The 27,988-nt window shown below is 51.2% G+C and overlaps 10 protein-coding genes across 10 annotated transcripts; 5 read left to right on the top strand and 5 right to left on the bottom strand.

The window, feature by feature from the left end:
- Positions 1 to 111: 111 nt before the first annotated feature.
- Positions 112 to 1,803, top strand: PMZ80_005206 (uncharacterized protein; the record flags this gene model as incomplete). The annotated part of the gene is made up of 1 exon (XM_064873627.1): positions 112 to 1,803. The coding sequence occupies one exon, from the start codon at positions 112 to 114 to the stop codon at positions 1,801 to 1,803; it is 1,692 nt and encodes a 563-aa protein (XP_064730731.1).
- A 944-nt stretch (positions 1,804 to 2,747) lies between these two features.
- On the bottom strand, positions 2,748 to 5,935 carry PMZ80_005205 (putative NRPS-like protein biosynthetic cluster; the record flags this gene model as incomplete). The annotated part of the gene is made up of 2 exons (XM_064873626.1): positions 2,748 to 5,591; positions 5,639 to 5,935. The coding sequence occupies 2 exons, from the start codon at positions 5,933 to 5,935 to the stop codon at positions 2,748 to 2,750; spliced, it is 3,141 nt and encodes a 1,046-aa protein (XP_064730730.1).
- A 704-nt stretch (positions 5,936 to 6,639) lies between these two features.
- PMZ80_005204 (uncharacterized protein) lies at positions 6,640 to 7,950 on the top strand (the record flags this gene model as incomplete). Its single annotated transcript, XM_064873625.1, has 1 exon — positions 6,640 to 7,950. One exon carries the CDS (start codon positions 6,640 to 6,642, stop codon positions 7,948 to 7,950), a length of 1,311 nt encoding a protein of 436 aa, XP_064730729.1.
- Positions 7,951 to 8,685: 735 nt separating this feature from the next.
- Positions 8,686 to 10,695, top strand: PMZ80_005203 (uncharacterized protein; the record flags this gene model as incomplete). Its single annotated transcript, XM_064873624.1, has 3 exons — positions 8,686 to 9,083; positions 9,139 to 9,793; positions 9,844 to 10,695. 3 exons carry the CDS (start codon positions 8,686 to 8,688, stop codon positions 10,693 to 10,695), a joined length of 1,905 nt encoding a protein of 634 aa, XP_064730728.1.
- A 314-nt stretch (positions 10,696 to 11,009) lies between these two features.
- Positions 11,010 to 12,653, top strand: PMZ80_005202 (uncharacterized protein; the record flags this gene model as incomplete). The annotated part of the gene is made up of 1 exon (XM_064873623.1): positions 11,010 to 12,653. One exon carries the CDS (start codon positions 11,010 to 11,012, stop codon positions 12,651 to 12,653), a length of 1,644 nt encoding a protein of 547 aa, XP_064730727.1.
- Positions 12,654 to 12,749: 96 nt separating this feature from the next.
- Positions 12,750 to 13,607, bottom strand: PMZ80_005201 (putative secondary metabolism biosynthetic enzyme; the record flags this gene model as incomplete). Its single annotated transcript, XM_064873622.1, has 1 exon — positions 12,750 to 13,607. One exon carries the CDS (start codon positions 13,605 to 13,607, stop codon positions 12,750 to 12,752), a length of 858 nt encoding a protein of 285 aa, XP_064730726.1.
- A 4,684-nt stretch (positions 13,608 to 18,291) lies between these two features.
- Positions 18,292 to 20,145, bottom strand: PMZ80_005200 (uncharacterized protein; the record flags this gene model as incomplete). Its single annotated transcript, XM_064873621.1, has 1 exon — positions 18,292 to 20,145. One exon carries the CDS (start codon positions 20,143 to 20,145, stop codon positions 18,292 to 18,294), a length of 1,854 nt encoding a protein of 617 aa, XP_064730725.1.
- Positions 20,146 to 21,545: 1,400 nt separating this feature from the next.
- Positions 21,546 to 24,131, top strand: PMZ80_005199 (uncharacterized protein; the record flags this gene model as incomplete). Its single annotated transcript, XM_064873620.1, has 1 exon — positions 21,546 to 24,131. The coding sequence occupies one exon, from the start codon at positions 21,546 to 21,548 to the stop codon at positions 24,129 to 24,131; it is 2,586 nt and encodes an 861-aa protein (XP_064730724.1).
- Positions 24,132 to 24,365: 234 nt separating this feature from the next.
- Positions 24,366 to 25,865, bottom strand: PMZ80_005198 (uncharacterized protein; the record flags this gene model as incomplete). Its single annotated transcript, XM_064873619.1, has 1 exon — positions 24,366 to 25,865. The coding sequence occupies one exon, from the start codon at positions 25,863 to 25,865 to the stop codon at positions 24,366 to 24,368; it is 1,500 nt and encodes a 499-aa protein (XP_064730723.1).
- An 856-nt stretch (positions 25,866 to 26,721) lies between these two features.
- PMZ80_005197 (uncharacterized protein) lies at positions 26,722 to 27,717 on the bottom strand (the record flags this gene model as incomplete). The annotated part of the gene is made up of 1 exon (XM_064873618.1): positions 26,722 to 27,717. The coding sequence occupies one exon, from the start codon at positions 27,715 to 27,717 to the stop codon at positions 26,722 to 26,724; it is 996 nt and encodes a 331-aa protein (XP_064730722.1).
- Between the last annotated feature and the right edge of the window lie 271 nt (positions 27,718 to 27,988).

The following is a 27,988-nucleotide window of genomic DNA, read 5'->3' as shown; positions in this document are numbered from 1 at the left end:
TTAAGAAGCAACAAGGTCGGCCACCAATCCTACTGCTCAAGCTGTCAATCAATATTCTTGTAGTGCTACTTACGAACTTTTCGCCTGATCCCAACTTCCGCCACCGCAGCAATGTTTGGAAAGAAGTCTTCCGGCACAGAAGCCGCTGTGGCAGACGCTCCTGTCGACACCATCACTGAGAAGTCTAACGATGAGGAATCACCTGCACCAAGTTCAGGCTCTAGTCAACAATCCGGCGATAAGATCGAAAACCCACCTCGCAAGATACATGGCATCTTATGGGCATTGACAGTCTTATCAATTGTGTCATCAACCTTCCTCTTTTCTCTCGACAACACAATCGTCGCTGTAATCCAGCCCGCCATTGTACAGCGATTTCAATCTTTCGAACAGCTCCCATGGATATCTGTCGGATTTGTTCTGGGAGGTTGCAGCATGAATCTCGTCTATGGGAAGCTTTACACATTATTCGATGCTAAGCTCTTGTACATCTTCTGCGTCGTCATGTTCGAGGCTGGCTCTGCTCTGTGTGGGGCAGCACCATCAATGACTGCGCTGATCGTCGGACGAACAATGTGTGGTGTTGGTGGAGCAGGAATGTACATGGGAGTTATGAACTTGCTCTCAGCCTTTACCTCTCCGCAAGAACGGCCAATGTATATTGGCTTGACTGGCCTTACTTGGGGTGCGGGCACTGCACTTGGACCAATCGTTGGAGGTGCATTTACAGACTCATCACTAGGCTGGCGATGGGCATTCTACATCAACCTGGTCATTGGCGCTGTCTGCGCTCCGATCTACATTTTCTTGCTCCCATCGAGCAAACCCCGACCAACTGAATCAACTCGATGTTTGTGGAAGACTCTAGATTGGGCTGGCGCGATTCTCTCCGTCGGAGCATTCCTGACACTTGTCATGGGCATCTCCTTCGGTGGTGAAATCTACGATTGGGGCAGCGGTCAAGTCATCACTTTGTTCGTTCTGGCGGCCGTACTCTGGGCCGTCTTCGCCATCCAACAGTACTTCGCAATCTTCACCACTGTCGAGCTACGTCTCTTCCCAGTCGAGATGATATTCAACAGAGAGATCGTCATCCTCTTCGTCGAGACTGCATCCGCGGCCACAGTACTGTTCCTTCCGATCTACTTCCTGCCTCTATACTTCCAGTTCGTTCATGGTGTTAGTGCGCTCAGTGCGGGTGTCAAGATGCTGCCGCTTGTTTCCATGCTTATCTTGTTCTCTATACTGAACGGTGGCATCATGAGCAAGACAGGATTCTACATTCCCTGGTACATCTTCGGATCTGCCGTCAGTCTCATAGGAAGCGCACTCCTTTACACCATCACACCAACCACGAGCTTCAGTGCCATCTATGGCTACAGTGTTCTTATTGGTATCGGTTGTGGTTGTTTCGTTCAGGCTTCCTTCGCGGTTGGCCAAGCAGTTGTCAAGGTCGAGGAGAAGGTCCTCGCCACAGGCTTCATCACATGCGGTCAATTGGTTGGTAGCACCATCGCCCTGACTATCGCCAACAAGCTTTTTGTGCAATTCTCGGTAGGCGGTATTCAGAGTCTACTGCCGGACACTCCGGTGGAATTGATCCAAGTCGCCATGACTGGGGTAGATCCAACGTTCTTTGCCTCAATGACAGATACTTTACGCGCAGAAGTTTACAAGGTCATGGTCGATGCCATCAACAATGCTTGGATTCTTTGCATGACAGCAGCTGCTTTGGCTCTCGTCCTGAGCTTTGGCTTGAAGTGGCAGAGAGTCTTCATGGAGGCCGCGGCGGGTGGTGCTTAGGGAGGCTCATTGCATCCTTAGCAATATGAGGAATGCTTCAATGGGAGCGGTAATCAAATCCAGGCGTCCTTCAATATTCAAACGATGTTATGGCGAATGAAGGGTCAGGAGTCTATAGCTGCATATAGCACGTAATCAAAAGGGTGTCTTTGCATATTAAGCTTGTGCACTTCACCGTCATAACAGTTCAAAGCATCATAAAAATATGCATGCTTCCATGAGGTTCACCTAACTGCTAACAGATTGGCATATTTGCTCGATTGACAACCCCTATAATCGTGCATGCATGCATATCCATCCAATATCTGTGCACCGGTGCTCTTCGCGAGAACGGCTTACAGTCATTTGTGCGAGACATCCTGAGCAGTCAAGCGGTGTCTGATGAAATTTCTGAGCTGGTTGCTTGCTGTTACAAGGTATCCAACGTAATTTTCACAATAGCGTCGACCCACCGAATGTCAAATAACCGGCGTGAGGATACTTCCAGTCGTTAAGGCTGACTACGGGGAAAAAATAGTGATGTACGCTCATCTCCGGGCTGCACCTGCTGCATAGATCAGTATATGCTTTAGCGTAAGAAGCCCCGAACACGATAGAATGATAATCCCTAACGAGCCTGTTTGATGCCTAAGTGTGCAGCTACGGTGCGAGATGTATAACAAGTCGCTGGAGACGCTATTGTGGGATCACATTGCATACCTTCTAGCTTCTATGCTTGTAAAGGCAATTGCGAATCGATCTGAACAGGTAGACTACCTTGCACGGCCTCGACAGATTCCTCAACGTTCTTCGCACCTCAACACAGCCTTGTGTAATTAAAGCAAGGCATCATGTAAACGGTCGAACCAGAATTTATTCAACGTTGAAGTTCCAAGCCATGATGACGAAGTCAAAACGACACGACTATCTACTCCTACGAGCCTATTCCATCTCAAGAAGATATTTCAAAACTGCCACTGTTGCATCCACATCTCCATCCACGCCAGTGAGACGGCCTCAAGACCAGCCAAAGTCTTACTAGCCTCGAGTGATCCCTGTAACTCAAATGGACTTTCACGAACCCGCTCCTCATCAGAAATGACTCCGCTGTCGCGCCTGCTATCGCCAGGCTCGTTACCAACTAGGCTCTGATAGAAATCAAGTAAGCGAAAGCCTGAGACACTCCTCACATCACTCGTTTTGGCTCTGGCTGCAAGCTCATCCACCCAGTCCCTGTATGCAACTTTCTTCAACGAGCGACCACCATTCTTCCGTAGATACTGCTCAATCGCAGGCAGTATGTCGGTCCAACTGGTACCACGAGGATTCACAGCATGATAGACTTTTGCTGTGCCTGGACTCGCGTTTGTGTTCAGGGCAAGCTCAGTGATAACGTCGCTGAGTTTGTCGACTGGCATCCAATCGATACCTCCACCTTCCCCATCCATCGCTCCGAGAGTGTCAGGTATCATGCCGAGCTTGATTGAGCTATCGATCAGTGTCGGCAACCACTCCGCCTTGTTCCAAGAACCTTGACTTCTAATCACGGGCCCTGCGATCTGTCCAACACGACAGATAGTGCAATCGAGGCCGAACCTTCGCGCAAAAAGGGCAAGTAGTCTTTCGCTTAGATACTTCGATTGTGCATAGCCCATTGCTTGAGGGGCATCGAAGCCGTCAAGAATCTCCTCAGGAACCTTGAGTCCAGCAGTGACCAAGTTCATGGCGCTACTAATGCTCGACACGAAAAACAATCGGGCCCGATATGTGGATTGAGCTGCAAAGTCGGCAAGATCTCGGACTCCCGCAATGTGTGGTTCAAAATGACTCAAAGGCGTATTGAAGTCGACTGGCCAGGCGTTGTGAATGATGTGGGTGACGGTGTGAAGTAGGTTTTGATATACCTTTGTGTCTGAGATGCCGAACTGTGTAGCTCCAGCCTTGAACGGAATGAATGAAACTCGGTCGAAATCAGTAGTCAGGCCACGACTAGTATGTGCTTCCGCTTGCTTTCTTCCTGCGTCAAGGCTGCGATTGAAACAGTAGATATGTTCAACAGAAGCCGACTCTATCAGACCATGCAGGATATAGCTACCAAGCGAACCAGTAGAGCCTGTCAAAATGACGATTTTCTTGGTTTCAGAGTACTTATCCAGCATAGCTTGCATTTCTGCTATGGCGCTGCTCTCTGAAGTCTCCAGCTCCGGCAATGTCCCATTCTCGAATAAGTGCTCTACCACCTGAGCAAGTTTATGAATGGTAGGAGCTGAGTAGATTGTCGATATAGTGATCAAGTCAGAGCTCTTGTTCCGCTTCTCGAAAGACGCCTTCAGGTGTCGTAAGATAGTCAATGCAGCAAGAGAATCCATACCATGAGCAATAAGATCACTGTTCACCGTCAATGGCTGATTGCCAACGACTTCGGACATGATCTGCATCAGCGTTCCTTCAACATCTGAAATATGTCCGAGAGGAACGTCGACCAAGCCCAGAGTCTCGGCAGCACTGTACAGGTCGTCGATTTCTTCGGCATAAAGCCGAAGCGTGAGCTGTCTTTGCACAGTTCCCTTACCAGCACGGAGCATAGGTTTCTGAGGTTTGGTGAAGATTAACATGTTCCGTGCGATTCTGCCATGCTTTGGGTTGATCTTGTTTGCCGCAGAAATCGTAGGCCACAGCATGTCGACTATAGAAGTGTGGTCGATCGCATCCGGAGAATTAGATTCGATCAACAAAGCCGTTTGGAACCTTCCCTGTCCGACGACGAGCGCGTTGCGCACAAGAGGATGTGAGTTGACAGTTTGCTCAAGCGTGATGGGATTCAGCTTTTCTCCATTCGCGAGCACGATCACATCGTCAGAGCGGGCTTCGTATTTCCACAAGCCTGGTGTTGAAGGATGTTTTGAGAACAAGTCTTTCATAGAATATTCCTGCAGGTCTGGAAATGTCGTAAAGATTCCTTGAATTGTCCCAGCACTCTCTTCCTTCACAATGACCAGCTCATACAAGTTGTCGTTGTTACGCCTCATGTCTATGCCGTAGTGCGGGTAAAAGCGAAAGTGATTGAAGTCCGTCTGATCTGGTATAAGCATCGGAAGCAGCATAGCTTCCGTCGAGCCATACATATTCATGATTTTGGTGAATTTTCGTAGTATTGCACCCACATTTGGTGAAAGAGGACCTCCACCGTACAGTGCGCCTTTCAGCGATCGAAGGTTGTCGAGATATGTCTGATTTTCAGTGAGCTGCTCCCATAACGAAGGAGCAAGCAAACTGGCATCTGGCTTGGCTAAGACGTGAACCGAATTGACATGTCGAGCCGTCATTGGCGAGGTGGGCGTATCGAGTATGACTTTTGCACCAGAGAAAGCTGGCATAGCGCATATCATGAAAATACCGGCAGCATGGAAAGCTGGCATGGCCACGAAGAATGATTCATACTCGTATAGAAATTGGTGATGTACCAGATCAGCATCACGAGGTATATTGCGTAGCGCATCAATACATGCGAGTCCGCCATGTTTGATCGTGATAGCTTTTGGTAGTCCCGTTGAACCAGAAGTGTGTAGAACTACGAATGGTTCTTGTTTCGCCTCGTCGAATGTTTTGATGTAAGGGTAAGTCTCCGTCGCTTCATCTTTGAAAAAGAATTCCATGTCCGGGATAACATGGGTTGACAAGGTGACCAATTGTTGGCATTTTTGTATCAATTCCGGCACATTCTCTGTTGCAAGGAACACTGCACAATCCGTTGACTGGATAAGGGCGACGTTGCCTTCGACCGAATTTCTACTGGCAGTCAGAAGTAGCTTTGAATTAGTTAGTCGCGTACACTATATGGGGCTCAGAAACATACTTTAAAGCCGGCTTTGACAGCTCCTAGTGTGAAGAAGCAGTACCGCAGGTCATTCGGACCAGTATAACCGATCGTCTCGAATTCGTGCCTTTTGTCGATATTCGTTTTGAGCCACCATGCAGCTCTGTCGATAGCTTTGGCAAATTGTTGATATGTAACATCTTGGAAGCCATCCTCGACAGCGAGTGCCTTCGGTACAGAGGCGAAGATCTTGTAGGGCTCCTCAATGGCAAGCTCGTCCACTACTGTTGTTAATAGGCGTTCGCCGTAGTTCTTTACTTGATCATTCATGGCCATAGTGCTATCAAGTCTGTCTCAGGTGCTAGCAGCATATGTGATGACCCTGCTATAGCCAAGTAGAATATCTTGACTTGTGTGATGCCCGGTGAGGCTAAACTGTAGTTCCCTCATCTCGATGCGGACGTTATAGTTCCTACACGTATGTATGCCTGAAGGATATGCCTGCAGTGCAACCATACTAACAGGGGACTCTAAGGACGCCATGATACGTGACGATACAAGGTTTGCGGTGGGTAGTCTAGGATACCACTGTCTATGGTTGTGAAGGAGCTCATAGACTTGAACACGTGGGAAATGAGCCGGCGAGATCCAGAAGCCCTAGCCATATCGGCGACTAGCGTGCCAAGTTTGAAGCTTGGGTCGTCGGAAAGTTCGGTGGGTTTCAGCGGACAGCTTACACTCGTACGTAAGTTGGAATTCATTCCTCACAATATGGCACAAGCTGTACATACAGCGGCGACCGACGCGGAAAATGTTGAAACTGATACGTTCAGCCTGAAGATACGTAGGGTCGGTGCAATTTTAGTGACTTTTTGTCGCGTTACCGGCCCCGACAGGTCCATTATGTGATAATTAGGCTGCCAGAGGCATGTTAGCAGACAAGGTACTCGTTTACTGATGGTGCAATCTATGTCCACGTCCCAAGTTGAGCATATGGTATTGGATGCCTTCTTCGTTAATTCACTTGCATTGGTCACGCGATGGATCGTGTTGAGCCCTCACAGGGACTTCCTCAATCTTCAACACGTAAGTTAGAGGATACAAACGTGGCTAAATCAACCAAGACATCTAAGCAGTCATTGAAAATAAGTTGCGATGCATGTGCAAGGGGCAAGATCAAGTGTCCAAAGCAACAGCCTGCTTGCGAGCGGTGCGTCTCTAAAGGACGCAAATGTATATACTCGACGGCACAAAGATATGGCAAGAAAAGTCGCCTCGCCAGACAACGAGAAAGCGAAACAGATGCGTCGGTACTGAAAGCGCCGCGGGTCGCAGCCGGCAATGGTCCCCCAGCACCAGAGCCTGATCCTGTACCTGATGCACCAATACCAACATCAATCCCTTTCGAAGAATATGAGGTACTGGCACATCCTAGCGTCGATGCTTTTCTGTCTATGGACAGTGGTGAAAGTTGGCCACCTTCAGAAAGTTTGTCTCCAAGTGATGAATGGAGTGGCATGGACGGCATGGACGGCGTGGACGTCATGGTACCGGAATCCCTGGATCCCATGCTGACTGGAAGTGATCAATCTTCCCAACAATTTCCTGGCTCATTGCCTGATTCGCCTATCCGAAACGCGGTTGGTATACCACATGTACCACTGCACTTTGGCTATTCGCAAAATATAGCTGCCACTACAGAAACGATGCTCCCGCCTGAAGCAGGCAATTGGCCACGATCTGCAGTTCATTCGACCCTAGACTGCTTCAGGAGGGTCTGTGAAGCTTTCCAACATCTAAAGAGACCTCAGGATACACTTTGTGTATACCAGTCGTCTCAAGATACACCCTATGAAGACGACGCACAAACGTCGTTGAACATCAGCGACGTGTTCACGAGGACTGGTGAAGCAATGAATACTGTATCTCTAGTTATCCAGTGCCCATGCCACGCGACGACAAAGGTGCGCTGTGCATTGACACTGCTGTTGTTCGACATCATATCGTGGTATGAGATTGTCGCCGCAAGCATCAGTCAAGGCCCGTGGTCTCGACAATTTTGCAGCGCCAGCTCAATGTGCAGCTCAACCGCTTCTGCAGATACTCTAATGTCCAATGCTATGGAGACTTCCCCTACATATGATGGGCCTCAGGTGATGGGCCTCTCTGAAACCCATCACGGTTTAGCACAAGTCATCCTGTTTAAGATACGGAAGATACGTTCCTTGATGCAGAATCTGAGTTTGCCTCAGACACCAGCAATTCTCAAAGATCAAGTCTTGGACAAAATGGCTGCAGAACTTAAGCTGGAGATGCTCAGGGAATCGACGACGTGGGGTGGTGCTTCATAGTTGTGATTGATACAATTGTGTAGGCTATATGTACATAGCGGCGTAATGCGAGGCCTGCATGTTTAGCCTAACCTTGACACCGACAAGCTTATGATTATACCGCAAAGAAAGGTGTCATGTCTCCTTCTTGAATGGAAAACCAGTGCCTTACTAGAACAGTGCTCCAGTACAACGCCGGCGACGTCCCACCAAATCCCATAAGGCATGCGGGCATCATGTTTTCGAGATTGTGGCCTTAGGCATCAGTAATGGGACGGGCCCCTCTACATATTTCTTGCCGTGCATCCCCTACCTCGGTAGTTTTTGGGACAAAAGCGTCCACGCCTCTCACTCAGAGTTGTGCGGGGCACATAATCCGGAGCAATGTTGTCACCAATCAATGAACAATCTCCCCAGCGCCAGACCTATTCGCTCTCGGTTGAGTCAATGTTTCATCCAGTTACCGATGAGCCATGCCATGTCAGCTGCCGCGGCTGCATACGACAGACAAGAGGATGCAGAGTATAAGGTATAAGGAGGAGGCCTTCGAGCCATTGATGATCCCGCCGAATTGAGCCTGTTTTCGTACCCCCTGTTCGTGTCTGAACAGTTACCTGTGCAAGATACTAGAGATCGCTCGTGGCCGCAGTTGTAGCTTCTTCAGCGCCCTCTACGATACTCAATCATTCTCGGCTGCTCTAGGACTGCGACTCCCATTGAGCCAACTGACCACTATAGGGATCAAGCGCAGACATCATGGCTACAGCGGATGTTCTTGAGAAGGTCGACCTTCTGGGTCCGAAACCAGAAAAGGCATATCTAGAGGCGCATATCGAGGAGGTCAAGGAGCCAGCGGCGCTGCCGTTCGATCCAGTCAAGCTGAAGGAAAGGTATATGGAAGAGCGCAACAAGCGTCTTCCGCACACCGGTCTGCAGCAATATCGACTTGCAGATGGTCATCTCAGCAACTACTTGGTTGACCCGTGGGTAAAGCCAGGCTTTACTAGAGATCCTATAGAGGAGACAGTCGACGTGGTCATCATTGGTGGTGGGTATGGCGCGCAATTGGTCGCTGTCCGCCTCATCGAGGCTGGAATCAAGAACATCAAGAACATCAAGATCATTGAGAAGGCCGGAGACTTCGGCGGCACGTGGTATGGCTCAACGATTCTTCACTAACTGCCGGAATCTCTGCTAACGGGCATCTAGGTACTGGAATCGCTATCCCGGTGCACAATGTGACATTGAGTCGTACATCTACATGCCTCTGTTGGAAGAGCTCAACTATATGCCCACAGAAAAATATGCTCACTCAAAGGAACTGCTGAAGCACGCCGAGATGATCGGTCGTAAGTACGATCTATACTCCCGAGCCCTTTTCCAGACCGAAACCAACAGCATGACCTGGGATGAGAGTAGCACGAGCTGGGTGACGAAGACAAATCGAGGAGATACAATACGATCAAAGTTCGTAGTACCAGCTGCCGGACCACTTCATCGACCAAAGTTGCCAGGTCTACCCCTTGAGCGTTTCAAAGGTCACAGCTTCCACACTGGGAGATGGGACTACAACTACACGAAAGGTGATAACCTCGGAGGTCTTACCGGTTTAGAGGACAAGCGGGTCGCTATCATTGGTACTGGAGCGACAGCTGTGCAAATTGTGCCTCATCTTGGAAATCACGCGAAACAAGTCTACGTATTCCAACGTACGCCTTCTTCGATTGACGTACGAGGCAACAGGCCCACAGATCCTGCCTGGGCCGCGAGTCTTGAGAAAGGCTGGCAACAGAAGCGAATGGATAACTTTGACAGCATCGTCAATGGTGGCATGGAAAAGGAGGACTTGGTGCACGACGGATGGGTAAGAATGGTCTGTCCTTGATGTGTTTCGATCTAAGCTAATTCTGCCAGACCGACATCCTGCACAAGTTGCTCGCTCGAGGCAAGACCACGGATGACCCCGAGAAAGCAGCAGCTGACAGGCAAATTGCGGACTTCGAGAAGATGGAAGAGGTTAGGGCACGGGCCAGCGAAATTGTCAAGGATCCAGAGACAGCCGAATCGCTGAAGCCTTATTACAACCAATTATGCAAACGACCATGTTTCCACGACCAGTATCTACACGCCTTCAACAAGCCGAATGTCCGTCTCATTGACACGAAAGGGGTAGGTGTGACAGACATTACCGAAAAGGGCATTGTTGCCAATGGTGAAGAATTTGAGGTCGACTGCATCATCTTTGCCACTGGATTCGAGCTCGCTACCCAGTTCTCGCACAAGACGAACATGCAAATATATGGGCGAAACAGACTCACGATCGACGAGAAGTGGGCCAATGGCGCCAGTACTCTCCATGGCTACACTATGCGCGATTTCCCGAACTGCTTCCTCATTTCCGTAGTCCAAGCTGCTCTATCTCCGAACTTCCTGCATGTGACAGGCGAACAAGCGAAGCACATATCTTATGTCATCAGCTCGGCGAGATCAAGAAACATCGACACGGTAGAACCAAAAGCCGAGGCGGAGGAGAAGTGGACTCAGACGATCGTGGATCTCAGCAAGCTGAGAGAAACATTCCTGAAGGAGTGTACGCCTGGGTACTATAACAATGAGGGTCTCCCGTCAGACATCAGAGTAGCAAGAAGTGGTACATATGGCGCTGGATCACCTGCATTTTTCAAGTTGCTGAGGGACTGGAGGGCAAAGGATGATCTGGAAGGACTTGATCTCAAGTACGCGGAATCAGCGAGTACCGGGTCTTGAGCAGGCGCAATATTACCAGCAAGAAATATTGACAAACGAAAGAAAACTTCTGTACCATCAAGCCCTGTGCTTCCGCTGGTGATTTTAGTGTTTCTCCTCATTCGTGCTGCACTACTGTATTTGTCTAAGCGGGCGTGGCGGGCCTAAGCAGTGCTGAATGCATGTGACCCGGGCCGACGAGGATCGCGTAGATTGCCGTTCTACGTCACGCGTCGTCTCGACGGGGCAGGCGCGTCTCGCGAAGTACCTGCTCGGGGTTGTGTGTCCCAAAATCCATTCTTCCCTCGTGCCCTATATTTGTTACAGTACGTGACATGGACGACACTCAGCAGCTGTTGCTCGATTCACCGAAAAAAGCCCATCTGCTAGGCCAATCCACAGAATTGCGCGCTGCGCTGAAGAATTTCGAGCGGACCTTTGCCGAACGCAACGGTCGCAAACCAAAGCAAAACGACATCAAGAGCGACCCTTCTCTTGCGGCCAAATACAAACAGTATCACAAAGTTCAAGATGTGCTCGCTGGGAAACTTTCATACGAGGCGCTCGATGAGGCAAAGCCGCGCAGGAAGTCAAAAAGTGGAACGCATAGTCGGCAGGATAGTGGCATAGGATCGAGCCCGCGGAAACAGCAACGAGATGTGCGCGAAACACCGAGAAAGAGCTCTCATCCATTCGAGATCGATCCGTACGATGTGCCCAACTCACTGTCACCAAAACCTGTGCTGATGAATGCAATCGGGCCAACCCCTCATCGAGATGGAAAAGTCCTTGGTCTCTTTGATCTTCTGCAAAGGTCAGGATCTGGGAAGAGTTCAGCTGCCACGCCGTCATCGTCAGCAAAGAAACGAAAAATAGACGAGCTCTACGAGGACACGCCCGCGAGAAGGTCACACTTGAAGGTCATTCAGACTCCGAGTTATAGATCTGGTAGGAAGCAAGGGGATCTACTGCAGTTCCTAGGCGACACGCCGCAAAAGAGCTCGGGAGAGGCAGTGGGGAAGCATTCGAGGACTCCGCAAAGTGAAGGCAAGAAGTTTCGACTGAGTCAGTTCTTTGCCACGCCTAGTACACAGAGATTTTTGTTCTCGGACATGGATGGCGGCACTACAAAGCGGACACCACGAAGAGATATGGTTCTGGGACAGACTCCTCAGAAGCAACCCACTACCGCAGGACTCGATGCTACCCCTACGTATCTCAGACGATCGACCTCATTCAAGGACCGTCTACTCTCCGCAACGAAGACAACAGCTGCACCGAGTTTTACCAAATCAAGTCCTACCAGCAAGCGTATTGGGCCACCTACGCTTAGACACTTCCGTTCATCCACTAGCAACATATTAACGACATCCGCTACGGAAAAGCAACAGCCTGAACGGCAGGAACAGTGTCGAGAGCAGGTGGACGACGATCATGATGATGAGCTTGAAGCGATGCGCGAGCTAGAAGGACACGGCGACGGCCCACATGTCCTTGTGGAAGATAGTCAGTTGAACATGCAGCCATCAGTCAGCGATGACGAAGATCCACAGCCTATCAAACCATACAAGAAGAAAGGACAAAAAAGGACAACCAGGAAATCCACTATTCGACCTCTCCCACAAGTCAAACCCTCGGCAGAACCCAAGTTTGTGGCCGCTGATGGCTTTGACGAAGACGATGAAGCGGAAGACCAAGGAGAAGCAGTGGAAGAGACGAAGCTCATATCCGACGATGAGCATGGCAGTGATTTTGAAGGTTCTGCTGACGAAGAAGTTGAATTGACTGCAAAGGCCAAAAGAAGAAAAGAGCTGGGGTGGACTGACAAGAAGACGAAGACAGCGGTGAAGCCCAGGAAGCAAGCTGGGAAAATCAATCCGAATGCCCAGTCGCATCAGAACTTCCGCAGCCTGAAAATCAAGAACAAGTCGAAGGCGGGAGGTACCGGGGGACGCAAGTTCGGGCGAGGCCGTGAATAGTAAGGAACGAGGCAAACCTCGAGTTGATCGCCTACGACGCTTCAATGCAAGATTTTCCCGTTGACCATTGCTTCACACCAGTGCATCACATGCTTCTCACAACTTCTCAAACGTAGGCACCCTTTTCTTCAACCCACTCAACATAGCCCTCTCCACATCACTACTCTGCAACATCGCCGCATTCCAAACAGCAGTATAATTCAAATTATCCTCCACCGTCCTCCCATGCGCCGCATCAAGGATATTCTTCGTCCCCTGCACCGCGACCGGACTCTTACTCGCAATCAGCTTCGCCAGCTCCACACCCGCCTCAAGCAGCTCCTTCTTGCCGCCCGGCACAACGCGGCTCACAAAGTTATTGTGCAGTGCCTCCTCAGGCGAGAATGGTCTCGCGGTCAGACACACCTCCTTACACCACGATGTCAGGCCCACGACCTTGGGGATTCGTGACAGGGTGCCCACGTCCGCGGCCAGACCAATGTCTACCTCCTTGACGCAGAACTTGGTGTCTGGTGCACAGAGACGAATATCACATGCAGATGAGAGGTCGACTGCCAGGCCATATGCATACCCGTGCATACACGCAATCGTCGGCTTCTCGCACCGCGCAACACTACTAATCACATCCTGCAGCTCGAGGATATGGCGTCGTAGCACAGTCGCTTTGCGCGACGGGTCAGAGTGTTTCTTCGATGAGAGCGCGCTCGTGTTCGAGTCGCTTGCGGCTGTGACGTCCAACCCGGCTGTGAATGCGCGGTCGCCGGCGCCGGAGATTATGATGGCTCGGGTTTCGGGGTCATGGCTGAAGAAGTCGAATAGGGATTTGAGTTCGTGCCACATTGGGGTGTAGAAGGCGTTGAGTTTGGACGGGCGGTTAGTTTCGATGGAGACTATGTAGGGGGCTGGGGAGGCGACGTTGAAGTGGGGGGCTTTGGGGGCTTTGGAGATTGACATGGTGGTTGTTGGTAGGTGTTGTGCTGGGATGGGAGTTTGACGGGCAGAGGTTGTGGCGGACAAAGATTGTCTAGGTAATAGCCTCCAGGTATCGGGCAGAAATGTGTTGAAGGTGCTGCCGCTGGTTGATCGGAGGCTGGCTGTTATTCTAATGGAATGACCGTAGTGAAGTAGTGGGAGCTCCGACAGGATTTCTTGGTAAATGCTCAAGTAGTCGCCGCTCAGGAAATGGGATTACCAAGCAAGAGGAGCGAGATGTGGTTTCTGCGTGCCTCGGTGCTATCAGATATGTCTACCGGTCTCGAAGAGGGAAAGCAGTAGTGCATTCCGGCCACAAACCAGACCTGTTCACCCGCCGCTACAACGGATTGGCGGGTGCTGTTGTTGTCCGGGCCGAGGTTGTTTCCCGCATCAAGTGGGGCGCACGTGCCAGGAGGACGCGCCGCAGCTTCACACTGACTTCACTTCCGACCGAGAAATCATTCTCAGCAACCAGGTCGCAACAGATTAATTGTGGCCGGCTCAATCTTTTATTCATGATCATAAGCAACGGACACAGCTTCAAATGTGCAGCGAGCTGCAGGACCATGGAGTTGATCGCTACACGCCGACTTGCACTCACTTGATATTCACAGGAGCGCACATCGCCCGATGTTGCCTCGAGCAGGAACAAGCACGAACACAAGACTCGTCGAAAACCCGATTTCGCATGTTGAGCGGTGAAAAGTGATGCCTAATGGTTCACGCTACTCAGGCGAGATCACACCACAATGCGATGGATTAAGCTGGATTGCACTAGAAGTATCGGCCATTCATGAAGATTTGCTCGAGTTACACAAGATGGGTCCGGTCGATTCGGAGCAGTATCAACCCGGAGAAATGATGCAGGATGGATCTTACCTCTACACCCCCCGCGTGTATGCGCTCAGTCCTAAGAATTTGACTGCACGGGTTGGGCAGCAGTTCAGAGATTCTGTTAAAATGCGCTTGCGAAAGGCCTCGATCGCCGCGAGCGCGCCTGAAGCAACATGCCTTGGCCACTGCGACGACTGCAAATCTTTGTCACACCTTGTCGACTCGTTGCCCTCTGGATTTGGAAGTCCTTCCAGCATCGTCGTTATTGGTGCCGCCAATGATACGTTCGGAATTTTGGCAATGGTTGTGATACGAGAGTATATTTCCTGGTAAGATTCTAACCTCGTACAGTGTCTCCAATGACAATGTTTGAACCATGTAACAAAGTCAGCTGAGACTTAAAGCACTTGCAAGAAGCCGTTCCGGGCATCTGATGCAAACAAGACTTGTCTGATTGATGGATCACCTTGAGCGTGGTCCGCCAGCTATCTGCCGAAGAAGTTCTTGCGATAAGCGAATTATCCGTTGGCGCGAACCATGAGTTTGGCTCGCGAACTCATGGCACTCATGTGGCTGCAAGCTTCTGCTACGACGACTTCGGCGGTACGCGTGCCGACGTATCATCTTTGTGTTTCCTGTCCACGGGACACCTGAATGTCCGTCGATCCATGCTACCTAATACCAGGACTGCCTCGATTGGGCTTCCAACATCGTGGCTTCGTTGTACCAATGCGAGGGTACGCCTTCGATACTATCAGGAAACGACACCATTCGCATACTACACGAGTACAGAGTAACCACACTTCTGGTTCTGGGCCACATTTCGCTCAGCAGACCGGAATTGGTGCCCAGAACAAAGCTATTTCAGGAGACGCAAGCGCTTGAGGCACTCTCAAAGAATATAAAGATAGCGGAGTGCGCTCTTGCCTTGCAAAACTTCTGCATACCTCCAGTACTCATTAACCCTGCTTCTTCATCATCACCACAATCAATCAACAAAGCAATCTCCTTCGATCTTCAAACGCGCCACACAGCGTCATATACCAGGCCTGTGATCTTGTTCACTATGGCCAACTGCGCTCGTTGCAAGATCATGCACGTCGCCAATTGTCCATCTTGCGGCTCTTTGGGGTATGTTTTGGGCAGCGCGCATCGCTTCATTTGCATCATATCTTGCTAATGCAGAGTTGTAGCAGGACAGTGTCGCAGTGTCGGAATTGCAGCGGGAATGGCTGGGTACCAATACCGTGCCCACAACAGTCTAGTCAAAGTGCTCCTCGTGTTGCGCAGCAAACACAGTGCAGGCGTTGATGATCATTGAGAGACGACCACCACTGCCGGTCAAGCGAGCTTGGAGACGCTGAAGCGGTAGACTCCACAATTCAATCGTTTGAATTGGCAAGGGCAATGATGATTGGCTGAGTAGTGTCAACATACTCGGGGAGATATCAAAGTGGCTGTGTTTTCATTTCTACAAGCAGATAGTTACTCAATCAATCTACCGATCTACTATGCGCGGCAGGCGGGATCGCCCCTGTCCTGCATTTGTTCAGTCAAATCAAGATAGCCACTTCCAAACCAGATCCGAGACCAGTCGTCGGAACGATTGTCTTGCGACACCAGACTACGTCATCCAATGGCCCCTGCCATGGCCGAGCTCCTGTCAAGGAAGATATAAGCATAGAAGGTACGAGAAGCTTGTGTTGCCCGTTGACAATTACCCGACTTTATCACGATACATCGATACAGGTTCCTGTTGTGATACGGCACTATTATCATTCGTTTCTCCAGTACTGAGTGATCAGGATTGTATTGCTGTTTACGTCGAGGAGTGAAACCTCTCGAGATTGTTCATTAAAAGCAACCGACCTCGTGTGAGGAATTCATGGAGCAGGCCAATCTCATGTCGTCGATGCTGAACGCTTGTGTCATCGTGGTACCTTCTCGGCTTGGGCTAGCCGCCTTGGCATCAGCATGTAGTAGGTATCTACTTACTGTTCCTACGTCGCGATGGTTACAGTTCAGCTCTATCTGATCCTGCAATACTTGGCGCATCGAAGCCAACTCTTCGTTACACATGTCCATGGTACGTTCACGGAAAAAGCTATGTTCGTCAGAGCACAGTCGCCGCTTCGTCACGAATGACTACAAGCACTTCCATCAGCCACCATCGTACCACAATCTACTCCCAGTCTTAGACAACGGGCTGTGAACAGCACAACCGGCAATCGAACATTACACCCGTATCGACCGGCTGACAAGAATATCTCATCCCACGCGTCGGGCTCGCCTGTCCTTCCCTTCGCCACGCTGCTGGTGCATGTGAAGCATGTGGTCCATCATCATCGACTCCAATGCAGGTACCGGTGAGGCGTCCGTTGTGGATGCTCAGCTGCTCCAGTACGGTAAGGTAAGCGAACCGGTCAACCTCGGTTTTGATCGATGCGTCATGCTCGTGTGAAATCAACTGACATACAATTTGACTTGGGTGGACTACTTCATGGCAGTGACAGATTGACAGATTTGATATCAAACGACATGCTCCACTAACTGCCAGTCCTCGCTACCATAAGAGGCGCAACATGCCCAGATCAGCTCTGCAGTGGTATGACCACCGTTGCAGCCGATGCTCGTTACGACCTTGAAACAGCCATGAAACTGCAAGATGCTCAATCGGGAGGCTTGGTCACCTGCGGGACACCTAATGGAGGTACATCTGGCTCGTACACGGCGTAGTCGCAGTGCTGGAAGATTCGCAGTCACAGAAGTACACGTCGCTGCAACGCACGTCATCTGCTCAACGGCAAGGCCAGAATTACTGATTGTTCTGCCAATAAGAGACACGACCAGGCTTCGTTGACATCATGCAAGGCGGATCCCTACGCGAGCCACATATCAAGGCCAAGTCCCCCAGTGACATTTTCAACAACGTCCGTTCACCCTACGACAGCCTCGCTATGATCGTGGCGATGGCGACGGCAGTCAACATACGATGGCTTGGGTCTAGGCCAGCGGCTACACATCCTTCTTCGACCACTCAGCCTTCCTCACATCGTACCGCAGCATTTCTTTCTGCTTCCAACTTCCCATTTGCGTCTCCTCACCGTTCTCCTTCCTACTCCCAATTCTAATCCCTTCCATCTTCTCTCCTACTATAGCTCATTTTCTCAAGCGGCCATTTCTGTCTTCTGCGCCGCCATCTCAATCGCTTCATCGCACTTTCCATCTCCCCCATCGTCCTTTCCCTCTGCTCCCAACTGCCCTACCTACCTTCGCCACACTCTACCTTCCTATCCATACTGCTCGGCCGTGCCTTCTTCCACCAGATTTCGTGGTCACGCCTTCCTCCGTCAAACCCATCGATCGCACTTTCCTCTATTCTACGGCCAGAACGCAGCTTCCTCAAATTTGATGGCGTCGGACCTGCTTTCTTAATCCGACCGAGTCACACTTGCGCACTCACTGGAGCGATGCAACTTCCATCGGCCCAGTGGCCGTGCTTCCTTCACTGGTTGGGCCGAAATCTTGAGAAGCGTCCCCAGCGGACAGTACCAGGTTTTTGTGCACTTACATCTAGTTGGCCACTTTGCTCGACTTGATATGGCTCGTACAGGTTTGACCAAGCCGATGCATGAGCACATTCAGGAACAATTTGGAGCTATGTATCTGTCAATCAGCCAGGAGACGTGCAAGGAAGACATCTGCTGAGATGTGCTGCGATCAGATATCCGACGAACAATTCAAGTGTGACGACCCAAATGCCATTCATGTGTGTATGTAGTCTTAGATGTACTTAGCTATATAGACTGTTCCCTGTTCGAGTGTTCAATTATCCTTTCCGTCTTCTACTAGAGGACCTTTTCTCACCGATCACGCTTCCGCTGGCAGCATGCTGCATTGCCACTCTCTGCTTTACGAATTCACCAGACATGCTTCGATCCTTCTCGGCGACTGTGGTGGTCGGCTCGCTCCTCGTTTTGATTCCATCGCGGACACTGGGCTCGGATAGCCACGTCCCCAGCTGGGCCAAGACGAGCAGGACAGCAATGATATCGATGACGTGAATCGCCCACCATGTATGCTGCACACCGAGCGGACACATCACGATGCTGTAGTCCCAGTTTCCGGCATCGAAGTCGTACCAGAGGGACAGGAGACCTGCGTTGCCCGAGTAGGAGCCCATCATGCTGCGGAGGGTGACTTCGCGGAGAGAGGTGATGATTTCGCTCTCTTCGCGTGATGGATTGGCATTAGCGTTGCGAGCTGCGAAAGCGCCGTGTCTGACTGATTTCCAGGACCAAGATGAAATTGACTTAGGTTGAGAAGCGCTATCATTGAGGGTGGGAGAGTCAGTTGCCTGTGCTTCCTGTTTGCTCTCTTCGATGGTTGTAGCCGGATACGTCGTTCGCTCGATGTAATGCACAACATCACATCCCTCATGGTCATGCCCGTCCAGAATAAGCCCATTTCGTCCTCTGCCGCCAACTGGTGCATCACTATCACCACTCATGCCGTAGATAGCCCGGAGGATCCCTTCGTGACTCGTGTGCTCCGACAAATGGTTCTGCTCTCTCAAACCGCCGTTCTTGAAGGCGCCGTCCGCATCTTCAAAATCCCAGAAGTCAAAGAAGGGCGCGTCGACGCAGACGCCTTCGGGCTTGTGGAGCGGAACGTGAGTTAGCAGGAGTGTGAAAGTGGTGTTTCGCGACTCGACTAGGTCTAGACGTTGGGTGATGAGATTGTTGATGTAGTTGTAAGTGTCTCCTTGTAGAGTTTGGTCTAGGACTGGTGTGTCCAGGAGCATGGAGTTCAGAACGATTAGATGAATTTCGGGAGTTGGATGGCCGGTGCTATTCCTCGCTTCCGGGACACGCTCCGACGGATAGGAGAATTTGATGTCCCAGTTGGCTTTTCCAAATGTGTTCTCGAAGCGTTTGAGGCGCGACCGCGAAATATCCCCTGCATAACCAATATCATGGTTTCCAGCTATATTAATGATCTTTCTTGACCAGTCCCCTAAAGACTCGCTGCCCAGAGTGAACTTGTGCTGATTCTCCTGGTCATGCGCATGCATGTTCATGATCTCTTCATCCATCTTTTGCGAGCCAGCAAAGACCCTATTCCAATACCTCCATCCTCTCCACTCGAACTCATCATCACTGACCCATTGACTGCCGATCAGGTCGCCCAGGACTGTGACATGGGTAGGTTTCGTCCACCAATACAGAGTCCGGTAGATATGCGCTAAGTAATAGTCGTTGCCGAAAAGATCCAACGTTTTGCGTGCCGTACAGAAGGCCCTCGGGATATCTTCGTACGCCAGCTCTTTGATCACCTCCACAAGTTCGTCCCTCAAACCATGCTGGGGGCTTCTGCGCAGGCGTCGCCAATGGACACCCATTCGTGCAAACAGCGCATCTTCGGGACTAGGCAAGGAACTGTCCCCTTCCAGCTGAGGGTCCGCAAGTACCAGAAGCCGAAAGGATGCTAGCGAAGGATCATGGTCATCTAGTTGTCCTCGGTGCTGGGCTACCGTGTTCTTGAAGCCATCGTGAGTAGAGCCAGTCGTGCTGGGAAATGCACAACCGAAGACGACGGGGTACAGGTAGAGGTATGTTGTTGAGAGGCCGGCAAGAACTATGATGATGCTTCTCAGCCAGACGAGCACAGAGCGCAAGGACATGAGACGCGACTAGAACACATCGCGGTGACAAACGTGGGTGGTGGTGCTCGAGAACGCTTATCTTGGTGTTGATGCCTCCTGAAATGGTGAAGCCGCGGAAATCATATCCGGTCTTTCCGAACTTGGAGTAGCGCCTTCTCTTCTTGTCCATTCGAGTTGGCAGTTCCCTTTCCAGCAATTGAATTATACAGTACATCGTTCGAATCTACAAGACGGTATATTACATTCTGCTGCCAGCATGACTCATTTGATCTCCTCCCACGTCCGAGCACATCGTGTCCTTCCCGGCATATTCGGAGATCGTCCGTCTGAACCCCATGCAAATGTTGTGTCGGTCACTACAAGGCACGTGTGCCTCGAGGCGATCTTGACGCACTCGATGTTGCCCCGGGCACTCTAACTGAGCTTTTGCACATAAGAGTAGACGATGGGTCCTAAGCGCTGGACACCGCTACGGAGAGATATATCATTACCGAAATCTTCTAGGCCACCGAGTAATCCCAAGAAGAATCTTGCTTTCGCCTGACGCATGAGGCTTTCAACAACCTGGAATCACGCATCTCCGATAATATGGACGATTTAATTACCGGTCGTGTGAAGGAGATCCCCATGTTTATTCTTGACCCAAGATGATCTCTGGCTTGATCCGAAGCTGCCCGATAGCCGCTCGGTATTCATGCGGTCTATCATCATACCGAGCTACCGAGCACGAAACGCTGTCAACAGGAGGGTCTTTCGATACACGGGATCATGCAGCGAGCCCGGCTGCGGTCTGATGAAGACGATTCCCACGAAGCCTCCCTTCGGTTAGCGATCAGCACCTTCCACCACGGGATACTTCAAACTTCGAGCTTAGAAAGCTGCTGGAACCGAACTGTTGCGCGCTGTCGGCAGAGCCTCGGCAAGATAGATTTGTGATCGACCTAGCCGTGCGGGACCCCCGCAAAGCTTTCAACTTGGCGAGACCTCGATGTCCCGCAGTGTCTTCCTTATTCAGCTTTAGCTCGCTTTCTCTACCACTCACAGCACCTGCACATCATGCTGGAGTGGTCATGCAGTGCAGCTATCCACCGGAGGACTTCTCTAGCCGACATAATGGACAGAGCTACAAACTTGTATGATGATGATGGCAGTGTGTGACTCGGCCGGAATTTAGAGCAATGCAACCCTTGTGTACACGCATGACTCAAGAGCTTTCCTAATTACCATGGCTTGCAACTGCCGGCTTTTGAGAGCAATGTTGTGATCAGCTTTCACAGCCGACGGATCTTCCGTACCCGCACAGAAGACCTTCGGGAGGGTCAAGGTCCAGCCGAAGGTAAGTAACTCAAGCTATAAAACCCATGGTAGTGCTGTCCATGCAAGAGTCTTACCATCCCCTCCTATTCAGATAGCAAGAAATGGCAAGTATACCTGTCCTGGCACTAGGTGCCACGACATTCTTGTTCGCCAGCCAAGCCGCTGCGCAAGCACAGATCACCAACGATACCGCTTTCTATGGACAAAGTGAACCAGTCTATCCTTCACCACAGATCCAAGGGCTAGGCGACTGGGCCGCGGCATATAGTCAAGCACAAGCTTTCGTCGCTCAGCTGACGATAGAGGAGAAGACCAACCTTACTGGAGGTTACTCTGAAGCCAACGGCTGCTCTGGCAATATCTATGCCATCGAACGTCTAGGCTTTCCTGGCCTATGCGTGACAGATGCTGGGCAAGGGGTCAGAGCGACCGATTTTGTCAATGGCTACGCCAGCGGCATCCATGTTGGAGCTTCGTGGAACAAGGCACTCACCCACCAAAGGGGTGTGGATATGGGTGGCGAGTTCAGAACCAAAGGCGTGAATCTTCAGCTTGGTCCGGTGGTAGGACCGCTCGGCAGAGTTGCTGAGGGTGGGCGAAATTGGGAAGGCTTCTCCAACGATCCCTATCTTGGCGGCAAGCTGGTGGCAGAGCACATCAAAGGCCTACAAAGCAATGGCGTCGGCACTTGCACGAAACACTTCATCGCGAACGAGCAAGAGGAAGATCGAAATCCAACCACATCTTCGCAAAACGAGACTATTCAGTCTGTATCTACGAATGTCGATGACACTGCCATGCACGAGCTCTATCTTTGGCCTTTTGTGGACGCCGTGCATGCTGGTACGGTCTCCATCATGTGCGCGTATCAACGAGTTAACAACAGCTATGCGTGCCAGAACAGCAAGACTCTCAACGGCCTCTTGAAAACCGAGCTCGGCTTTCAGGGTTATGTCATGTCAGATTGGGGTGCTCAGCACTCCGGCATGGCATCTGCCGAGGCTGGCATGGACATGGTCATGCCGAGCGGACTCGCCTACTGGGGTCCAAACCTCACTGAAGCTGTTCAGAACGGCTCCTTGCCCGAAGCACGTCTGGACGATATGGCAACTCGCATTATGGCCACTTGGTACTACACAAACCAGGAAAATGGTTTCCCGGAACGAGGTGTCGGAATGCCTGCTAGTCTGAATGCACCCCATGAAGTTGTGAATGCACGTAACCCAGCAGCAAAAGCTGGCCTCATGCAAGCTGCAATCGAAGGCCATGTTCTCGTGAAGAACCTGAACAATATCCTGCCCTTGCAAAAGCCCAGACTGCTTACTGTGTACGGCTACGACGCGGTGAATCCGCAATTCAACACACCGACACCGGGTCTTTCTAGTTGGGCTCTCGGCCTCACCTCGACTGACGTTCAATCTGTGCTTTGCGGCTTCAGCGAATTATTAGGCCCATGCACACCATTCCGTGGTTATGCCGCGAATGGCACGCTATACACTGGTGGCGGCTCAGGTGCTACATCACCAGCCTATATTTCCGCGCCACTCGACGCGATTCAGGCACGCGCCATTGAGGATGGAGATACAGTCGTCTACTGGGACACTCAGAACATCAACGCGACTGGTGCGGTTGAAGGCGCAACCGACGCCTGCCTGGTCTTCATCAACGCGGAGGCATCTGAGGGTGTCGATCGACCAGGTCTATACGATTCGTACTCTGACAGTCTTGTGACCAATATCGCCGATCAATGCTCAAATACGATCGTTACGATACACAACGCTGGCGTCCGCCTCGTCGACAACTGGATCGACCACCCTAATGTCACAGCCGTGATCTTTGCACACTTGCCAGGGCAAGATTCCGGACGTGCTCTAGTTTCTATACTCTACGGCGATGTCTCACCGTCCGGCAAGCTACCTTACACCGTCGCACACAATGAGTCTGACTATGGCGCTATCCTGTCGCCTGTTCCTACGCCAGAAGAAGGAACGGAGTACTCCCTCTTCCCGCAGGACCCGTTCACAGAGGGAGTCTACATCGACTACCGCGCCTTCGATGCCCAAAACATCACACCACGATACGAATTCGGCTACGGCCTGACATACACAACCTTCAGCTACTCCGACATCAGCATCTCCAAGATCTCAAACACGATGAACATTTCCGCATATCCGACAGGCCCAATGATACCAGGCGGCAACGCAGATCTCTTCGAAAACCTCATCACTGTTACCGCTACCATCACAAATACCGGCTCTGTTGCTGCAGCAGAGATCGCCCAACTCTACGTTAGTATCCCGGCGGCTGGTCAGCCGGTGAGACAGCTTCGAGGGTTCGATAAGGTCTTCCTGGAGCCTGGCGCCAGTCAGACTGTGTCTTTCGATCTGCAGAGACGAGATTTGAGCGTTTGGGATGTGGTTGCGCAGAAGTGGAGATTGGTCCTTGGTGGACAGTATACCATCAGCGTTGGTGCTAGCTCGAGGAATTTGCCGCTCACTGGCACTTTCACGATGGGGTCTCTCGGCAGCGATGGTGCCCAGGCCACCCAGATGTCAGATGGTCAGGGTGCCACTTCAGTCACTCAGCTGTCCGATGGTCAGCCTCAGGCAACAAGCGTTGCTGTTACTCAAATCAGCGATGGGCAACCACAAGCAAGCACGGGGCTACCCCGGGTTCGCAGATTCTGAGAAAGCTATGAGATTAGCATCTGTCGAGTAAAAGTGGGCCAATGCCAGTGTTCGCCAGATTTATGATTGAATGATAGACCAAAAGCATGATAACAAATGACATTGTATGGAATGAGGTGTCGCCCATTCATCGCTTCAACCCCGGAGCAACCTACGTGAACTTGCGTCTTGTATTCGATCATTTCACTCTCATCACATTGAGTATGTCGTATTCATGCCGATATCATCCAAACCTCACCCCCGCTCATGCACAAGCCTCCCACCAACCCAAACCCTCCTAACATTCCTATCATCCCCATTCCAAACCCACTTATCAACCCTCTCCTCCCAATTCTCCCACCCAAAGATATCAACCTGACCCTTTCCATCTCCATCTTCATCCCCATCAACCTCATCCAACACCACCTCCTGCACATCCCACAACATCCCCACCTCAAACCCACCCAACCTATCCTCCATTCCCACACACCTCGCACCCCCCACCGTAGCAAGCCACAACCCCTCCGTAACACCAATATTCCATCGTTTCTCACCCCCATTCACATACCCCAGCTGCCTTGACACCAGACACGTCTGACGCACACTGTCCAGGATACTAACGCTGTACCCACCAGATACATCCGTGCCGAGACTAACATCCAATCCCGCATCGAGGAGTTTGCGGACGGGACAGAACCCCGACCCCAGTGCGCTGTTACTAGCGGGACAATGGCTGATCTTCGACTTACGCTGGGCAATTGTCGTGATCTCGTCGTTGGAGAGGTGGATCGCGTGCGCGAGGATGGTGCGGTGTGTGAGCAGGCCCGCGTGGTCGTAGACGTCTGTGTAATTTTTACGGTCCGGGAAGAGCTGTGATACCAGCTCGACTTCGCCTTTATTCTCCGAGATATGTGTCTGGACGCGCAGGCTACGGGTCAACGCTAACTCGCCTAGACGAGTAAGGGTTTCAGCCTGGCAGGAGGGTGCAAAGCGGGGTGTTACGATCGGCGCTAGCAGTTCACCCCGTGGATCAAGACGCTGGATATATTCTATGGATTCTATGGCGTGCTGTATAGTCTGATCGGGCGTTTCGTCGCGGTAGAAATCAGGACATGTCTCGGGGTGATCCATGCACACGCGGCCTATGTAGGCGCGTTGGCCGCGGGTGTGCGCGATGGAGGCGAGGAGGTTCGTGGCGGGGACGGAGAGAGTGGCGAAGTAGGAGGCTGTTGTTGTGCCGTTGCGGAGGGTGCGGTCTACGACTTTTGTGTAGACTTTGTAGGCGCGGGGTAGGGGTGTGAGTTTGCGTTTTTTGGAGGCGGGTTGCTGGGGGTTTGTTGGGGAGGAGGGGGCGCCGTTGGTGGTTGTGGTTGTGGTGGTGCTGGTGGTCTCTGCTGCTGGGCCTGTGTCGCCTATGCTTGCTTCGAGGGGGAAGGTGTATGTTGTTAGCCAGTCTAGGAGGGTGGATTTGCCGAAGATGCCGACGTTGGGATATTGGGGGGCGTGGATGTGGGTGTCTATGAAGCCAGGAAAGAAGAAGCCGTTTTGGTGTGCTTCGACAACCTCGACGTCCTTTTCGGAGAGGCCAAATTCTGTCAGTGCATCTTTGGAGTTTTGCGCTGTCCATGATGTCTTCTCGATTATGCCATGCCCATCTGTGCTGCTAACGAGGACTGCGCCTTCCTGGATTAGCAAGTCGTTCGGCCCAGGTGCCGAGATGAAGCGGCCGACGAAAATCTGTTTCCTTCCTGCCATTGCAATTTGGTAAGGTAGATGCTCCTTCCTGCTCGTCCTTGGCTGAGAATTTCTGGATTGTTCCTTCCTGCTTTCGCAGCAAACCTTGTTACAACTGTCAAGCACGATCAAAGTTTGTCCTTTAGTGCTCAATCTTCGGTACTCCGGACGCCAGACTTTTGCGCAAAAAACCCATCAAGAAAAGGAACAGAAAGATGTAAAAACCTACTTCAGCACCCATGGTGTCTTATCTAAGTTGCGCTCGTACCGTCATCTTGGTAGGAGGAAATGTGGTAAATCCAGACGATCCACTATCATCAAATACGAGGGCTCCGTCGAACAACGCGCGTCGGAAACCGCCGAAGGAGGCCATAGGGGCAGCGCAGTTAGTCTCATTGCTTTTGAACGTACAGTCGATACAGAGAATTGGCAGCTCTCTAAATGTCACAATGCTGCTAGAATCCCCAAATATGGGTTTGACACAGAATTGATGGTTATGAAATGTGGCAGGCGTGCAACATGAGCCGGGTGCCTCCTGGCTCAGAAATCTTGGCAGCTTAAGTAAGCTGAGGAGGACAATTCTGTGCTCACGAACATATGGGGGTGTCGCAGGAAATGTACTGTCAAGAGCCTCTACAGCCTGGGATACAGTTCAATCCATTGTGGACTCGACTACAACAAGTTCAGTGCCGGTTTCACCCTCTTCATCCGCCAGAACACCTTGCTCATCTAATTCGCAGCACAAGCATTCTGCTCCCTAGCTTTTACGCAGAGCCTATTCGGCGCTGCGTTCGAGCATAACAGGGTCTCTATGGTACTGGTATAGCAAGACACATTCCTCTCTGCATGTTGGTCAACTCGGAACAGATTCAATTTCTCAAGATTTATAATCGTAGAAGCCCTTTCCACTCTTCTTTCCTAGCCAGCCTGCATCAACATACTGTCTCAGCAGCGGACTCGGTCTGTACTTCGAGTCTCCCAATCCTTGATGCAGAGTCTCCATGATCGCCAGACATGTATCCAAACCAATAAAATCTGCGAGGGCCAGAGGCCCCATGGGCACATTTGTGCCATTCTTCATGATGTTGTCGATATCCTCCTTCGTTCCTACACCAGTTTCCAGGCAGATGACCGCTTCATTGATGTAAGGCATAAGGATTCGATTCGCCAGAAAGCCCGGCTTGTCTGCGGATACAGATGGGATCTTGCCCATCTTCTGGCAAAATGCGATGGCGGTTTGTATCGTCTCTTCCGATGTCTGCAAGCCCGAGATAATCTCAACACCCTTCTGCACCGGCACAGGATTCATGAAATGCGTGGATACAACACGACTCGAAGCTGAAGTATCTGTGGGATCCTTCGTCGTCGCAGCCGCAATCTTCGTTATGCTGATACTGGATGTGTTCGTTGCAAGGATAGCATGTTTCGGGCAGATCTCAGCTAGCTGCGCAAAGATCTCTTCCTTCAGCTTCGGGATCTCCGGGACAGCCTCGATGACCATATCTACATCCGACAGATCCTTCATATTCGTCGTGGCTGTCAGCCTTTTCTTCGTCGCATCTGCGATTTCCTGCGTGATCCTCTGCTTCGATACATCCTTGGACAGCAGTTTATCTGCAAAGGCCATGCCCTTGTCGAGAGACTTCTGTGAGTTGTCGACCACTATCACAGGGACTTCGGCCTTCTGTGCTGCCACCAAAGCTATGCCTAGACCCATCTGACCTGCGCCTACCACGCCCAGCTTCTTGATCTCTGCGGCGGTCATTGGTGTTGAGGAGAATTGGCGCGATATCGAGTTGAGCCGTTGTGCTGCAACGTTGGGCTTTGAGGCCGACATGAGTCTACTCGACGCTAGACGTGCTATCGAAGCCATGGTGGAAGGTCAGGACTCGTACTTGTTGGTGAAGCTCGAAATTCGGAGTAGCTTGTTAGCTCTGCAGGTACATACATTTTCGAATGCAGAGCACAAGCGTATGACGCCGTTGCTGCTTCGCTTAGCCTCGGCCCGTTGGATTTCTGTCTATCAAATTGGCGCTCGCAAACAGTGCAAACTTCGTCGCGTCGCGTCAGCCAGACGCGTGCTTCGCGAACATTTCGAGTCGCGAGGAAGGTGCACGGTCAAGCCTGCGATTGCACCTGCTATC

This window comes from Knufia obscura, assembly GCF_036327395.1.
Source record: "Knufia obscura strain CCFEE 5817 isolate CBS 148926 chromosome Unknown scaffold_5, whole genome shotgun sequence".
NCBI classification, from domain to species: Eukaryota; Fungi; Ascomycota; class Eurotiomycetes; order Chaetothyriales; family Trichomeriaceae; genus Knufia; species Knufia obscura.
This window is presented reverse-complemented; position numbering and strand designations above follow the sequence as displayed.